Consider the following 15,678-nt stretch of genomic DNA (forward strand, 5'->3'; position numbering starts at 1 on the left):
TGTACAAAAGCTTTTTAGTTTGATGTAGTCAAAATTATTTATTTTACATTTTGTGATTCTTTCTATATCTTGCTTGGTTTTAAAGCCTTTCCCCTCCCAAAGGTCTGACATGTATACTATTCTGTGTTTACCCAATTTACTTATGGTTTCCTTCTTTATGTTTAAGTCATTCACCCATTTTGAATTTATCTTGGTGTAGGGTGTGAGGTGTTGATCTATTCCTAGTCTCTCCCACACTGTCTTCCAATTTTCCCAGCAGTTTTTATCGAATAGTGGATTTTTGTCCCAAAAGCTGGGATCTTTGGGTTTATCGTATACTGTCTTGCTGATGTCGTTTTCCCCCAGTCTATTCCACTGATCTTCCTTTCTGTTTCTTAGCCAGTACCAAATTGTTTTGATGACTGCTGCTTTGTAATATAGTTTGAGGTCTGGGACTGCAAGGCCCCCATCATATGTGTTTTTTTTCATTATTTCCCTGGATATCCTTGATCTTTTGTTCTTCCAAATGAACTTTGTTATGGTTTTTTCTAAATCAGTGAAGAAGTATTTTGGTAGTTCAATGGGTATGGCACTAAATAGATAAATAAATTTGGGTAGGATGGTCATTTTTATTATATTGGCTCGTCCTATCCATGAGCAGTTAATGTTTTTCCAATTGTTCAAGTCTAGTTTTAGTTGTGTGGCGAGTGTTTTGTAGTTGTGTTCATATAGTTCCTGTGTTTGTCTTGGGAGATAGATTCCTAGGTATTTTATTTTGTCTAAGGTGATTTTGAATGGGATTTCTCTTTCTAGTTCTTGCTGCTGAGCTGTGTTGGAGATATATAGAAAAGCTGATGATTTATGTGGGTTTATTTTGTATCCTGCAACTTTGCTAAAGTTGTTGATTATTTCAATTAGCTTTTTGGTTGAATCTCTAGGATTCTTTAAGTAGACCATCATGTCATCCGCAAAGAGTGATAACTTGGTCTCCTCCTTGCCTATTCTGATGCCTTCAATTTCTTTATCTTCTCTAATTGCTACTTCTAGTGTTTCTAGTACAATGTCAAATAGTAGAGGTGATAATGGGCATCCTTGTTTCACTCCTGATCTTATTGGGAATGCATCTAGTTTATCCCCATTGCAGATGATATTAGCTGTTGGTTTTAGATATATACTGTTTATTATTTTTAGGAATGACCCTTCTATTCCTATGCTTTCTAGTGTTTTTAATAGGAATGGGTGTTGTATTTTATCAAAGGCTTTTTCTGCATCTATTGAGATAATCATGTGGTTCTTGCTAGTTTGCTTGTTGATGTGGTCAATTATGTGGATGGTTTTCCTAATGTTGAACCAGCCCTGCATCCCTGGTATGAATCCTACTTGATCGTGGTGAATGATCCTTCTGATCACTTGCTGGAGTCTTTTTGCTAGTATCCTATTTAAAATTTTTGCATCTATATTCATTAGGGAGATTGGTCTATAGTTTTCTTTCTCTGTTTTTGACCTGCCTGGTTTTGGAATCAGTACCATGTTTGTGTCGTAAAAGGAGTTTGGTAGAACTCCCTCTTTGCTTATTATGTCAAATAGTTTGTATAGTATTGGGGTTAACTGTTCTCTGAATGTTTGATAGAATTCACAGGTGAATCCATCAGGCCCTGGGGATTTTTTCTTAGGAAGTTCTTTGATGGCTTGATGGATTTCAATTTCTGATATGGGATTATTTAAGAATTCTATTTCCTCTTCTGTTAGTCTAGGCAGTTTGTATTTTTGTATATATTCATCCATTTCTCCTAAATTGGTGTATTTATTGCCATATAATTGGGCAAAGTAATTTCTAATGATTGCCTTAATTTCCTCCTCATTGGAGGTGCTGTCCCCCTTTTCATCTTTAATGCTGTGAATTTGCTTTTCTTCCTTCCTTTTTTTAATTAGATTGACCAGTACTTTGTCTATTTTGTTTGTTTTTTCAAAGTACCAGCTTCTTGTCTTATTTATTAAATCAATAGTTCTATCACTTTCGATTTTATTAATTTCTCCCTTAATTTTTAGGATTTCTAATTTGGTTTTCTGCTGGGGGTTTTTAATTTGATCGCTTACGAGTTTTTTCAATTGCATTTCCAATTGATTGATCTCTGCTCTCCCTTGTTTGTTAATATGAGCTTTCAGGGATATGAATTTGCCTCTGATTACCGCTTTGGCTGCATCCCAAAAGGTTTGAAAGGATGTTTCGCCATTGTCATTTTCCTTGATGAAATTATTAATTGTTTCTATGATTTCTTCTTTAACAAATATCCATTTTTTAAAATGCCATACATCAACTTATGTGAAATATGATAGTGTGTTTGTTTGCTATTGTAATTAATTGGGCTATTGAGAATTTTGGGGATATTGATAACTACATATTTATACTACTGTTCTTTAAAAATGAAAAATGCTGCCTTGTTCAATTCATTTGCTTATACTCACAGTGGATCATGGCCAGATATGAAGAGGAAATGGATCTTATTTTTGGTGAGAAAGCCTTGCATTCTATATTTTCTTAGGTGACACAGTGTGTCAATGATTATAAGCTATATTTTTGAATTTTTAAAAGCTTTTTTAAATTATATTTTTCTTGTATGTGCAATATACTATTTCAGGTTTTTTTTTCTCTCCTTTTTATATTTGAAGCACATGTCACCACTATTAAGATTTTCTTTAACTTTTTGATTTTTCAGTAGTATAAGTTTAAGATACATTTGCTATGTCAATGCATGCCCCAAAAGCTTGAGACTATAAAAATTATGCCACTAATTATTAAAAAAATTATGGGACTTTACTTAATAATTCTGTCTGATTCCAGGACAAGATATACATAAAAGAGCTATTGCACAGGACCAAAGAAAACCGAATCCAGGATGGATTGATGCACTTCTAGGCCAATGCAAAGGTTTTGAACCTAGGGTGAAGACTCGAGGTTACTGTGTTTAACATTGTTAGACACAGGCTTTCCTTGTGTCCATACTCACTCTGAAATACTCATAGACGAGTATCCCCAAACGTCGGCTCCTATAATCTGGTCCCTTTTTCTGTCTTTCATAGTGTGCTACCTTTCTGTAGTCCTGGCTATTGACTGGGTAAATGCATCATTGCTTAGATCATTTTAATTGGGCCCTGATTCAAGGGCCTGTTATAGATTTATTTTTCCTTTACTTAGAATTTTTACACATAAGACTTTGATAGTCTTTATTTTCATCCAGAAATTTTTCTTTTTTATTTGAATTTTTCTGATGCCTTTTTAATTTCTCTTGCCAATTGATTCATATACTTCATACCTCAGCCATGCATCCCTAGGTGATCCTGTATTTTTCAATCACCCACAACATGGGGAAATGTAAAAAATATTATTATTTAAATTACAAAATTTAAATTCCTTTTGAGAAGAATTTTAGGTAAAGAAAGATGCTACTTCCCTGAATCCAGAAACTGAACTGTTGGAGAAGACACCATGAAGAAGCCTCCAAACCACAAGCTGTACAAGAGTGAACTTTGGGTGTGGTTGATTGAACATTTATTTGTATGTATACTTTCATGCCAAAGGGGACTGCCCCCTAACTGGCTTTTTGTCAATGCATCCAGCAATTATTGGTTTTGTTCTTTTTTTCCTCTTATTTTCAAATTATTGTAATCTTTAGGTTGATTATGCTTTCATGGTCCTTTGGGAAAAACCCTTTTTCCCAGAGGATCAAATGGAGAATGTAAAAATGGAGACTTGAACCTGGGACTCCATTTCCCAGGAGTCCTTGCTCACTTCCCAAAATGCCTTGTTATCTTACCTGGGCCAAGAGCAAGATGGGGTATTTAACCTGGCTGTAAAGGCTATTGAGTCTCTTTCCTACTTCTGCTTCAGAGCAGAAGTGTCTCTTTTGTGATGTAGGTGAGGTTGTCTAGGCCTTTCTGGGCCTAGACACGTGCCTTCTTATTCTGTATTTTCACCTTTAATTAACCTCATAAAAATATAATATTCCTTGAAGAAAAAAACTAATTTCTACCTGCCTTAGTTTCCCCTAAATTTTAACTCTTACATGACTTACTTCAGCAAAATATAAAAAGAAGTAAAGTCACCTGATGGTGGAAGAAGTTACCTAGCACATGTTCTCAGAAAGGAGATAATTTCTCCCAAAGGAAGACTTAACAAGATGTCCAGGTGCAGAACTAGAGGAGCAGCATGATGATTTCACAGGAAGGCATTGGGGAGAAAGAAAAAAATATTGGAGGCTCTATATTATTAGAAACCTGAGTTGTTCTTCCATTTGTATGCCCTGGTCACATGTGTTCCTATTATGTGTGGTAAGCATGTGATCCCTACATATTTCCACTCTTTCCACTGATGGCATGTACATTTGTGGGAGAATATGCCCAAAGTTTAAAGGCCAGGGGTAAGAATGTCCCAGTGATACTTGTTTTTTAACTATGTTTTTCATTAGAGTTAGAATAATTAATTCAAATGTGTCCTTTGGCTGACTAGTCAGAATAACAGATTGGTGTTTATTCATGAGCCACAGTTTAAAGAAGATATAGTTTCACCTAGAATAGCTTCTTGTAGGGATCCTTTGTGCTATAAATAAAAATTAAAGGCATCAGTACTTAAAAGAACCCTTGCCAGGCCCAAGGGTTCTAGAGTACTTGTCCTTCTCTCCTTCTCTATTAAGGGAAATCTCTCAACTCTGCATCCATACATATGGGACTGGGTTCATCCTGAGATAGCCTTATCTCTCAAAAGAGGTGCCAGGATCTTTCCCTTACAACAGAAAATAGGAGGAGTAGAAAGGTACTCAGTGTTTAATGTAAAGCAGTTATTTATTTCCTCTACACAAAAATGTTCAGTTCAAGAGATTCACAAGTATGAAATAGCAAAAACTGAAACAAGCATAAATGATCAATTTATAAAATTATATTTTCTTGGGATATTGATTTAAAAAATTATCAAAACACTGGTCTAGGCTGACGCAAACCCAAGCCAGTCCCATTAGTTTAGGTTTGTCATTAAAACAAAATGATACAGTTTCAACATATTCAACAGTTTACCAGAAAAGAAAAAAAATTAACTGTAGCAAAAGTATATTCAACAAGGATTGCTTTTAAGAAAACTTTGAATTGATTCAGCTGAGCCAAGTTCCATTGCCTGAGTTACCAATTGTTAGCCAGCAGCCAAGCATCATAGCGTCTCTGAAGCAACATTTTGTTGCCTTATATTGAGAATAGGAGGCAGTTACATTAATAGTTCAGTAAACCTTATCAAGAAAGGTCTCAATACCTTTCAAGTTAAAAAAACAGCTCAGGGAGGGAATTGGATATTGTTTCTACCACATTACACCACTTAGTGGTAAACTCCTTAAAGTATTTGGCTTCTTAGGAACTATCTTCCTTAATTCTTAGACACTTTTACCTTCCTTCCCATTGTTGCCAGAAAGCAAGGCCCCTTGAAACACACTTTGGTCCTCCAAAAGGGAGGGAGGAAGTTGTTTGATGATCATTGTGTGTTGTATTTACATTTCATTAAATATTTGTATACAGGGTTTCTGCTTTTTGTCAATGTACACACTAGTCCCACTGGTATCTTCTGAGAGTCAATGTCTCTGGTTCCTCTATACCTGATGTCTGTGACCCACTTTTCTGCTTGCTGCCTGTTCTGCCAAGTTCAACTTGCAGGCCACGATTGAACTGAGCAGAGACAACTGATGCTGCTAGGACCTGAGCTCTTGGAATAGGAATAAGCTCCTCAGGCCAGAGTTTTTTTTTTGTTCTTTAGAAGTCCCTTATTCAAAGCCTCAGAAAAAAAGAATTACCCTTCAAGTTTTGGGAGTGAACAGAAACTTAAAACTAATAGAGCCCCCCCCCCCCCCAATGATCCTCACCTAATTAAATGGGACAGAACAGGTTAGCAGTTAAAGAATAAAGTCTTTACCCTGGGAAAGTACATTGTCTCTGTGACCTGTTTTCTTAATATTTTTCCTATGTAAGTCTCACTTTTGTGTTTGTCTTTGCACCTTTCAATAATCAAAATATGGAAGCATGAAATAAGTAGATATTACATGTATACTAAGTTTATTCAGTCTTATTAACTTGATATTTGCCAGGTTCTAAGGACATTTAGAAGAGAACTAGAAAAGAAAAAAATTAGGTATAATTATACCTAATTCATAAATTACATGGATTGAGTGGAATCTCTGTCTTCATCTGTTTTGTATACCAATTATATTATTCATTATGGAATGCTTATATGCCTTACATAAGACAGAATCTTATGATCCTGGCTTTAGAATAGGAATGGAATTTAGAGGTCATTTTGTGTCCCCTTCTTTCCTTCTATCTTTTTTTTTTAACTAGGTCTTACTCAGAATGGAAGAACAGCAGCATGAGCCCAATTCCACCATTGATTAGCACTGAGCAGGAACCCTGACCTCTTCTTCTGACCTGGGCCCATTTTTCCTTTCTTAGCCTTTTACTACAAGGTGATTACCATATTGGTATGAAGTTTAGTTTTTAACTGCCATATTATATATTAATTTTTGTCTTTTGTAATATTTTTGAAATAAAAATAACCACTTAAATTGAACCAATTCTTATGTATGGGATGTGTTGTTATTTTCTATTTTTAAAATTTGATAAAATGATAATTTTTGAAATTTTTGAAAATTTAGAAAACTTTGAGGAAATTTCTAAACAATTTTAATGGATATTAACTGTCTCTTTTTCTCTATATTTCTTTTTCATTTGCATAAGTAAACCTAAAATGTTTAATTTAAAACAATTTTTAAAATTTTAAAACAATTCTTTTTTAATGTCATAATATTATAATATTCTTTACAAACATTTATTAGTAATATCTGTGGGTTTCCCCCTTTTTTACATAATTTGCATTCAGATTATGGTGAATTAGGGAAACCTGCATTCTTTGAGTTGGCACAAGTTTCTTAAGCAAGTATATGCCTGAGTGATCACTGTATTTCTTAGCTCTTGGGTTTTACTGGTGGTGGGAAGTCTATGCCAGAACAGATGGAAGAAACCAATAAGAAGGTTCAATGGCTGAGATGGCGACGCAACAAAGCACTGTGGAGTGCTTAGGGCGTGTTGGAGCACAAAAGACAACATGGCCATCCAGTGCAGCTGAGGAAGTCTCCAGGTGTAATGCTTTTTCGTGCCACTGGACCCAGGCTTCCAAAGCCGAGAGAGTGGGACTGTCTCTATGCATTGACTTTTCCCCTTAAATCTCCTTCACGCACAAGTGTCTTTGTGCACAATGCACAAAGACAATCGTCATTCTCGGTTACTGAGAGACTACTACTACTATTGGACTACTATTGCAAAGAATTGATCTGTTTAGTTCATATTAGGTCAGAACTTTCAAGTGAGTTATTCACTAGCATCAGTTTACTTGCTATTGGCAATTACAGGTATGCACTACCATATCTGGTTTATGTTTTACAGATAAGATAATTGAAACACAAAGATTTGTCCCACAATACACACCGTTTTATTATGTGAAAAAATCAGGATTTAAATTTGGTTATTCTGACTCAAAACCCATTGCTTTCCATGGCACTATTTTAAATTCCAATAACACCATACTAGTATTGATATCACTCCCAAAAGCCACAAGGTAGGGGAAAACTTTGGATTGCCTGAGATTCACTTTTCCCTCCCTTGAACTTATGTGACTTATCCAAATATTCTGGTAGGCCATGGTAGATGACATGAATTTAAAGCAAAAGAGCATTTAGTGAAATAGAATAATAAAATAATACTCTAAAAGTTTAACAGATTTTAGATATTTTCACCCAGCATCCCAATATGACTCCAATGGAGACTGAGTCAAATCTCAATTCAACTCCCTTTTGTTGTTTACCCAATGTGAGAAGGACACATAGGTGTTTCAGCTTGGAGTCTGAACTACACACCTTTCATTATTGACCCATCATGGTAGATTACTGTTCATCTCATGTTAGACATATTGAAGCCTCTGGCTATGATACAAAATCACCATTAAGTTCCAGAAAAGATGCTGGAGCCCAGGAATATCATGCCACATCTCTGTATAGCATATTTTTCTCTATTCTGCCACAACTTTCATATCTACTGCTGCTGTTCCTATCCACTAGCTATCCTATTTATTTACTGTCTCTGCTACTGCCTCTCCTCCATTCCCCATGCCATACTGCCTTTGGCTATTTCTCCAGGTTAAAATTTGGCATACTAAAAGTGTACCTATATAATACTGGGTACACTGAATGGCTTAATTTTAACAATAATAATATATAACATTTATATGACCCACTAGAGTCTACAAAACATTTTAAATATCATATTACATTTGATCCCAACAATCTTGTGAGGTAGAGGCTATGATTAACACCCTCAATTTATAGATAAGGAAACTAAGGCATATGTAGGTTATATATCTAGAAAATATCTGAGGTGATATTTAAATTAAGGTCTTCTTGATTCAAAGTTCAAAAAATCCCTACTCTTTTTACTGTGCCACCTGCTACAAAGCTCACACAAAACTTTCTGAGAGGTGTAGTTGAAGAATGTCTCCCAATTAATTAAAATAGTTTTAAGCTTCAAGCTTTTTAGGAGTAACTAACCTGCATATACATTCTTTTACATCTGTATCTCTTCTATACACATATCATATTCAGTTATTTGTGTAGTTTTTTCTCTCCCTGAAGACATTAATTTTTAAAAATTTATATTTGTACTTATCCCTAATGCCAGCTCTAGCACATTCTAACATATAGTAAATACTTAAATATTTATTTTAAAATAAATTAATAAATGAATTCTTATGCTTGCAGACAAACAACTTCTTGTAGATTTAGATATCACAAGGCATTTATTTCAGAGGTTAAAAAGAATCTTATTTTTATATTACCATTGCTTCTTGTCTTGGATCTTTTTTGTTGCTTTATATCTTACCTCCAACACTCATTAGTTTTGTGAAATTGGACACAATTTAATACCATGAGCTTGAATTTTTTAATCTATAAAATGGTAGCAATAATGCTTAGCTCACAGGCTTATTATGTGGTTCATATGAGATAATGTGTGTGAAAAGTTATATAAATGTCACTTATTGATATTATTATCATTAGAAAACATCTACTTAATATTGTAGTCTAATAATCTCATTTTACAAATGAAGGATCAAGGCTATGGAATAAGTCCAGTGAGCTTGGCAATATCAAGTATCAAAGGTATCCTAACTAATTCCAGAATTTTTCTAATTTATTTTATTGCCTTCCCATGTGAATTATTAATCCAGTTTTTGGTGACAAAATGAAATGCAAAATTAACACTTTAACCAAATGTCACACACCTTTGCTTTCACTTTCCATTTTGAAGCTTTTGAGTGGGAGGTACTTTTTTCTTCTTCTTCTATCTTGGGAATTGGGATCATTGGTCTACCAGCATAGTTAGGATATATCCCTTTAGAATAAGTTTCCTGAAATGAGAACAAAATAACACTACCTTTAGTGTTCCATTCTCTTTTATGGCATAGCAAAGGCATCACTCCCAGAACCTAAGAGTCAATTGCTTGGAATAGTGCTTTCAAACTGACTTAGAAAAGATTACTAGTGATCATCTATCTAGAAACCTCACCCTAAAATTCAGGTTTATTTCTTCATAACTAGTTCTTTTGGAGGGGATTCAGGTCACCAAGATCTAAGATTAGGATCAAGGAGGGAAGCTGGGTAGCTCAGTGGATTGAGAGCCAGGCCAAGAGATGGGAGGTCCCAGGTTCAAATCTGGTCTCAGACACTTCCCGGCTGTGTTAACCCCCATTGTCTAGCCCTTACCACTCTTCTGCCTTGGAACCAATACACAGTATTGATTCCAAGATGGAAGGTAAGGGTTTTTTTTTTTTAATTAGGATCAAGGACAAAAGGGGTGGAGAGGAATAAAGGAATTATCATTATTAGGGAAGAAAAGCATTTTAGCTTCAAAACAGACTATGTATCCTATAAAAATCAAATGTATCCAATTAATATAGTGAAATCATCCTCTTATTACATAATAAGTGCTGTATTATTTTTATTCTATTTCAGAGAAAAATAATCATTCCTGTGATGTTTCAGAGGGATAAAGAACTCTGTCTTCCAATTATCATGATTCGTTGATGATTATGATGACATGTGGAATTGAGTTAAAAAGAGAGAGAGATAGTCTTGAATGTACTTTTGACTATCCTTGTTTAGCAATAATCCTAGGAAATAGCATCTAGCAAGCAGTGGATGTGAAGATAAAAATCACACCAAGCCCCTTCCCTGAGATTCAATTTATAGTTAGGAATATTAGGCATGAGTGCTGTTCTCCCCTGATAGCACTTGAAGTACCTGAAGGAGTGTAATCTCATTCTCAACATACTGATGTGTTGAATGATCTTTTCGGACTTGCTCCGCCAGCAGAGCCCAGTGCCGGCTTACAGAAAGACACTTGTTAAGAGTTTTTTTGTCTAGAAGCCCTGAAAGACAGGATAGATTCATTAATCTCAAATTGTTAAGAGCTAGGTTAATTCTGGAGGAGTTTGCTTGATTACTATATTTCCAGTGCGGGTCATAGACCTACCTAAAATGTATTTGGAGATGTGGACAGGTAAGCATCGGATGAAATCTTTTTCCTTGCTAATTTCAGGTAACTGCTGCCTGTAGGAAGTATAAGAAGGCAAGTGCTTATCTTCTGTAGAAACATCTATTCTCTTGGAGAACATTTCCCCAGGCACAGGAAGTGAATCAGGATGTGATCTTCCATCTAAAAGTAAGCCAGAAGAAAAGGCATTGTTTTCTACTTTGAGAGACATTGCCAAGGAAATTTTATTACCAAACTTTATCAAAATTAAAGTTGTCTTCTGTCTAAACTGGAATGGGGAAGAATGAAAATTTATAAATGTCTTGCAAGGTCAAGTGTTTCATAATATGAGCTTCTTATTAGAAGTATGTCATGATACGAATAATTTATGAAACTCCATTTTGATTTCTAACTGTTATGCCTTTGTTATTTTACTTAAGCAAAACATGCAACTCTAATAGTTACTCTCATATGTATGCATATATATCCAATACCCAATTAAAGATTTAATATTGTTCCCCAGTAACAAATATTCAATGAAATCTTAAGCCTATAGTCATATCACTTTCCAAGTGTAATAGCTTAATGGCATCATTCCTTTACATGTATGTGCATTTGAAGTGAACCATTCATGGCTTCATGGAATAGAGTTCCTCTTCCCAGGTGTTTGTGACATACCATTCCTGCTGAGTATGCCAAAATATAGTAATCTCAGTTTAAGGCTGCATGAACAGTTCCAAGATCTCCTGGGAACGGGTAAACTCCCCTATTCACATTCTGGGGAGGATTGGGGAGGATAGATTGTGTCTCTAGAGAAGAGCTTTAAATCTGGTGTGCTGCTTACAATAAGTGTTCATTATCCCTTTTTGATAATGTTCCAGTCTTTCTTTCTTGCAACTTCTCCGACATCTCTAAGCTGTCCCCCGACAGTTCTAAACTGTCCCCTATTGTGACTCCGTAGATGTCCCTGGCATGCATTCATAAGCCTGTCTAATTTAAATTAGTCTCTTTCCTGTGTAGTACAAGTGCTTTGCTTATACATTTCTATATTCTATAATGCCTCTAAAAGCATTGTGGTATAATAAATTCTGAAAGCCATCATACTTTTTTGGTTTTTTCTTCTTCCTCTAATTGTCCCTCCTTGGTCTTCTTCACTAGTTCTCCATTCATTTCCTAATCTCTGGATATGGGTCTTCCCTAAGATTCTGTCCTCATCTTTTTGCTCTTCTGAATATATACTTTTCTCAGATAATGTAAAATATTTAGGAATCTATTTGGCAAGACAAACACAGGAATTATATGAACTCAACTACAAAACATTTTTCACACAATTAACACTAGATTAAATAATTGGAAAAATACTAATTGCTCATGGGTAGGACAAGCTAACATAATAAAAATGACAATCCTACCCAAATTAGTTTACTTATTCCATGTCATATATAGTGTAAACCTTAAAATTTCTTAGACTTATAAATGTTGGAAATTTCACCATTGGGAAATTTCATACTTGAAAAATTTCCTACTGATAGTCTATTGGAATGGGAACCCCCCTTGGCATGGGAGGGTCCTTCTCCTCCCTACTTAAGATTACTTTAGGACAAAAAACTTTTGCTGAACAATGGAAAGGGCTTTGACCTATACTTAAGCATAGAACAGGAAGTTCTTTGAGTCATGATTGATTTTAGAATTGATACAATAGAGATACTTGGAATGACAGAACCAGGTCTTGGAACTTACAATCTCCACCCTACTCAGTCCTAACAGGTTTTAGGAAGGGCTGTAGCATAGATCAAAATTTAATTATTTGAGAATATGACCTTCAACAGACATGTGCAAAGGGGCAGACCTCTGGGCGGTCCTGGGTTAAGTTAGAACCACCATTGGCACAGGGAAGACATGGACAGTGATTGGTAGATATGAGAACTGAGGGGAGGGAACTGAGATGGTGTCCTTAAAGATAGCAGGGTCTAAGGTCTGGGTGGTGGTTCGAGAGGTTTTGTTCTGAGAGGTGGTGCTCTGAGAAGCTTGCTCTGAAGGAGGCTGGAGGTGGAGACCCCTGAGACTGTTTGTCCATTTTGGTCATGTGAGTGATAGGGACTGATCTCTTTCTTTGCCTCAGCTATCTAAGGGCTTGGGCCTTTTGGCCCAGCCTAAACGGGGGGGGGGGTATTTAAGCCCTATTCCCTTCTCTCCCCTTTTTCTCTCTCTATCTCTCTATCTCTATCTCTACTACCTTTCTTCCTCCTGTTTGTAATTAAAACTCCATAAAAGGTTGACTGCTGACTTGAAGTTTCATTTAGGAATTACATAGCTGAATTCCTTGGCAACCTTAAATTAATATATATCAGTCTTTTAAAGTGATTTCCTTGTCACATTGTGGCTGACCACACGGGAGTCTAAAGAATTCTCTCAATAAACTTCTGAAATTCCTTGCCTTTTTAGTCTACCTTCTCACCACTTAGTCCCTTTTAACAGCAAACTTGGCTTAAAGACACAGCTGCTAGAACACGTGAGTATAAAAAACTTTTTCTCTCTTCTCTTTTCTCCTTAAGTTAAATTGGAATCAGCAGTTTTTCTTTTTCTTCCCTTTAATCTTAAGGGACAGCTGGGTAGCTCAGTGGATTGAGAGCCAGGCCTAGAGACAGAAGGTCCTGGGTTCAAATCGGATCTCAGATACTTCCCAGCTGTGTGACTCTGATAGTTAGATAGAAAACAGCTGTTTTAAATCTCAGCAACAGAACCCTAAAGTCCTGGCTGGAAGAGCTGTTTCTAAATATCCTTTCCCTTAAGGAACAAATTCCTAGATTAGGGGGAAAAAACCCTGTGGAAAGTTTGTTGCTTTGCCCTGCTCCCCATGTGTTTTGTGAAGACTGTTAGAGAAATAATTACAAAATAGATATATAAAAATGAGTACTACATTCTTTGACATTTATATGGCAGCTGAAGAATTAGGGGCATTGAGAAATGCAGGATACCTCCAAATTTTTATATTAATAGGTACTGTCATTTTTGTACTCCTCAATACTATATTTAGAGATGCTAAAATAAAAAATATTGAGGATAACATAGAAAATATTGAGGATAAAATAGAAAATATTGAGGATAAAATAGAAAATATTGAGGATAAAATAGGAAAAATTTGAGGATAAAATGTAAGCCCAATTAGAAGATCTAAAATGTTTCTTACAGGATCAATTGGCAAACACCCACTCTACTAGAAACAGACCTGTTTCTGAACCTTTGAATGAGGAAATCTACCAAGAAATTTTTTTATTGAATTAGAAAATATTATAACAAAGTTCATTTGGAAGAACAAAAGATTAAGAATATCAAGGGAAATAATGAAAAAAAATGTGAAGGATGGGGGGCCTAGCAGTACCAGATCTTAAACTATAAAGCAGTGATCATCAAAACAATATGGTACTGGCTAAGAGACAGAAGGGAGGATCAATGGAATACACTTGGGGTAAATGTTCTCAGCAAAATAGTATACAATAAATGCAAAGATCCCAGCTTTTGGGACAAGGACCCATTGTTTGGCAAAAACTGCTGGGAAAACTGGAAAACAGTATGAGAGAGATTAAGTTTAGATCAACATTTCATACACCAAGATAGATTCGGAATGAGTGAATGACTTGAATATAAAGAAGGAAACTATAAGTAAATTAGGTGAACATAGAATAGTGTACCTGTCAAATCTATGGGAAAGGAAAAATTTTAGACCAAGTAAGAGTTAGAAAAAAATTACAAAATATAAAATGAATAATTTTGATTACATTAAATTAAAAAGGGTTTATACAAAGAAAACCAATGCAATCAAAATTAGAAGGGAAGCAACAAATTGGGGGAATTCCTTATAACAAAAACCTCTGACAAAGGTCTAATTTCTCAAATAAACAAGGAGCTAAATCAATTTTACAAAAAAAGCAAGTCATTCCACAATTGATAACGCAAGGGACATGAATAGGCAATTTGCAGATAAAGAAATCAAAAGTATTAATAAGCACATGAAAGTGTTCTAAATCTCTTATAATCAAAGAAATGCAAATCAAAACAACTCTGAGGTACCACCTCACACATAGCAGATTGGCTAATATGACAGCAAAGGAAAGTAAAAAATGTTGGAGGGGATGTGGCAAAATTGGGACATTAATGCATTGCTGGTAGAGTTGTGAATTGATCCAACCATTCTGGAAGACAATTTGGAACTCTGCCCAAAGGGCTTTAAAAGACTGTCTGCCCTTTGATCCAGCCATACCACTGCTGGGTTTATACCCCAAAGAGATCATAGGGGAAAAGACTTGTACCAAAATATTTATAGCCATGCTCTTTGTGGAAGCAAAAAATTGGAAAATGAGGGGATGCCCTTCAATTGGGGAATGGCTGAACAAATTGTGGTTATCTGTTGGTGATGGAATACTGTTGTGCTGTAGCATACCAGACATGTTAGCATCTTGGAAGTATGATTGATGTATTGATATTGTATCTTAAGTATTCATATACCAAGACTCATGGTCAGGTTACTTAATGGTCATTGTATGGAAAGGGACAGTCCAAAGGACAAGCGCAAAGGACAAGCAAATTCCTGGACTGTGTGTTGCCAGCCACAGTGTCCTGGCTCAGATTACATTCCTTTACAAAGCACAGGTTGGATTAATCTCCTCCTCTTTTATATCGTCATTGTCAAATCAATCAATGTTAAAACCTATATCATGTCATGTATTCATTAATTACCTCCTCCTTCACATTCCTAAAATCTCCAATAAAAGTTGGGGAACATGTGCGAGCCTCCTCTTACTTCTCTTGCCTTGCCTCTCTTGCCTCTTACACTATTGCTCTTGGTCTTGCCGAAATTGTTCCTCATGTCTGACTGATTTACGCAGTGCAGCTGCCCCACATATCTCCCATTAATCTCTTGGCCATATGGCTCATGGGGGATATCCCAGAGTTCTCGACTCCATGCATGTTCTCTTGCTTCTCATACTTGTAATTTCTCCACTTGCTTTCTTTTTCTAGAGAGGTATTTGCGGAGCTCGCTTCTCCCCACGTTTTTTTTAACTTGTTGTCTCTGAGTCTATTCCTGCTTCT

At 35.7% G+C, this 15,678-nt stretch overlaps 1 protein-coding gene across 2 annotated transcripts in view; it reads right to left on the reverse strand.

The window, feature by feature from the left end:
* FBXW10B (F-box and WD repeat domain containing 10B) overlaps positions 1-15,678 on the reverse strand; it is a 181,613-nt gene that overhangs the window by 88,783 nt on the left and 77,152 nt on the right. For both annotated transcript variants that reach the window (XM_007483407.3, XM_016430902.2), the window contains exons 3-5: positions 10,588-10,770; positions 10,356-10,483; positions 9,338-9,463 (exon numbers count right to left, since the gene is read on the reverse strand). In XM_007483407.3, the coding sequence (XP_007483469.1) occupies positions 9,338-9,463; positions 10,356-10,483; positions 10,588-10,770 (437 nt within the window). The remainder of the gene's footprint in view (positions 1-9,337; positions 9,464-10,355; positions 10,484-10,587; positions 10,771-15,678) is intronic.

Source organism: Monodelphis domestica, chromosome 2, assembly GCF_027887165.1.
Source record: "Monodelphis domestica isolate mMonDom1 chromosome 2, mMonDom1.pri, whole genome shotgun sequence".
NCBI classification, from domain to species: domain Eukaryota; kingdom Metazoa; phylum Chordata; class Mammalia; order Didelphimorphia; family Didelphidae; genus Monodelphis; species Monodelphis domestica.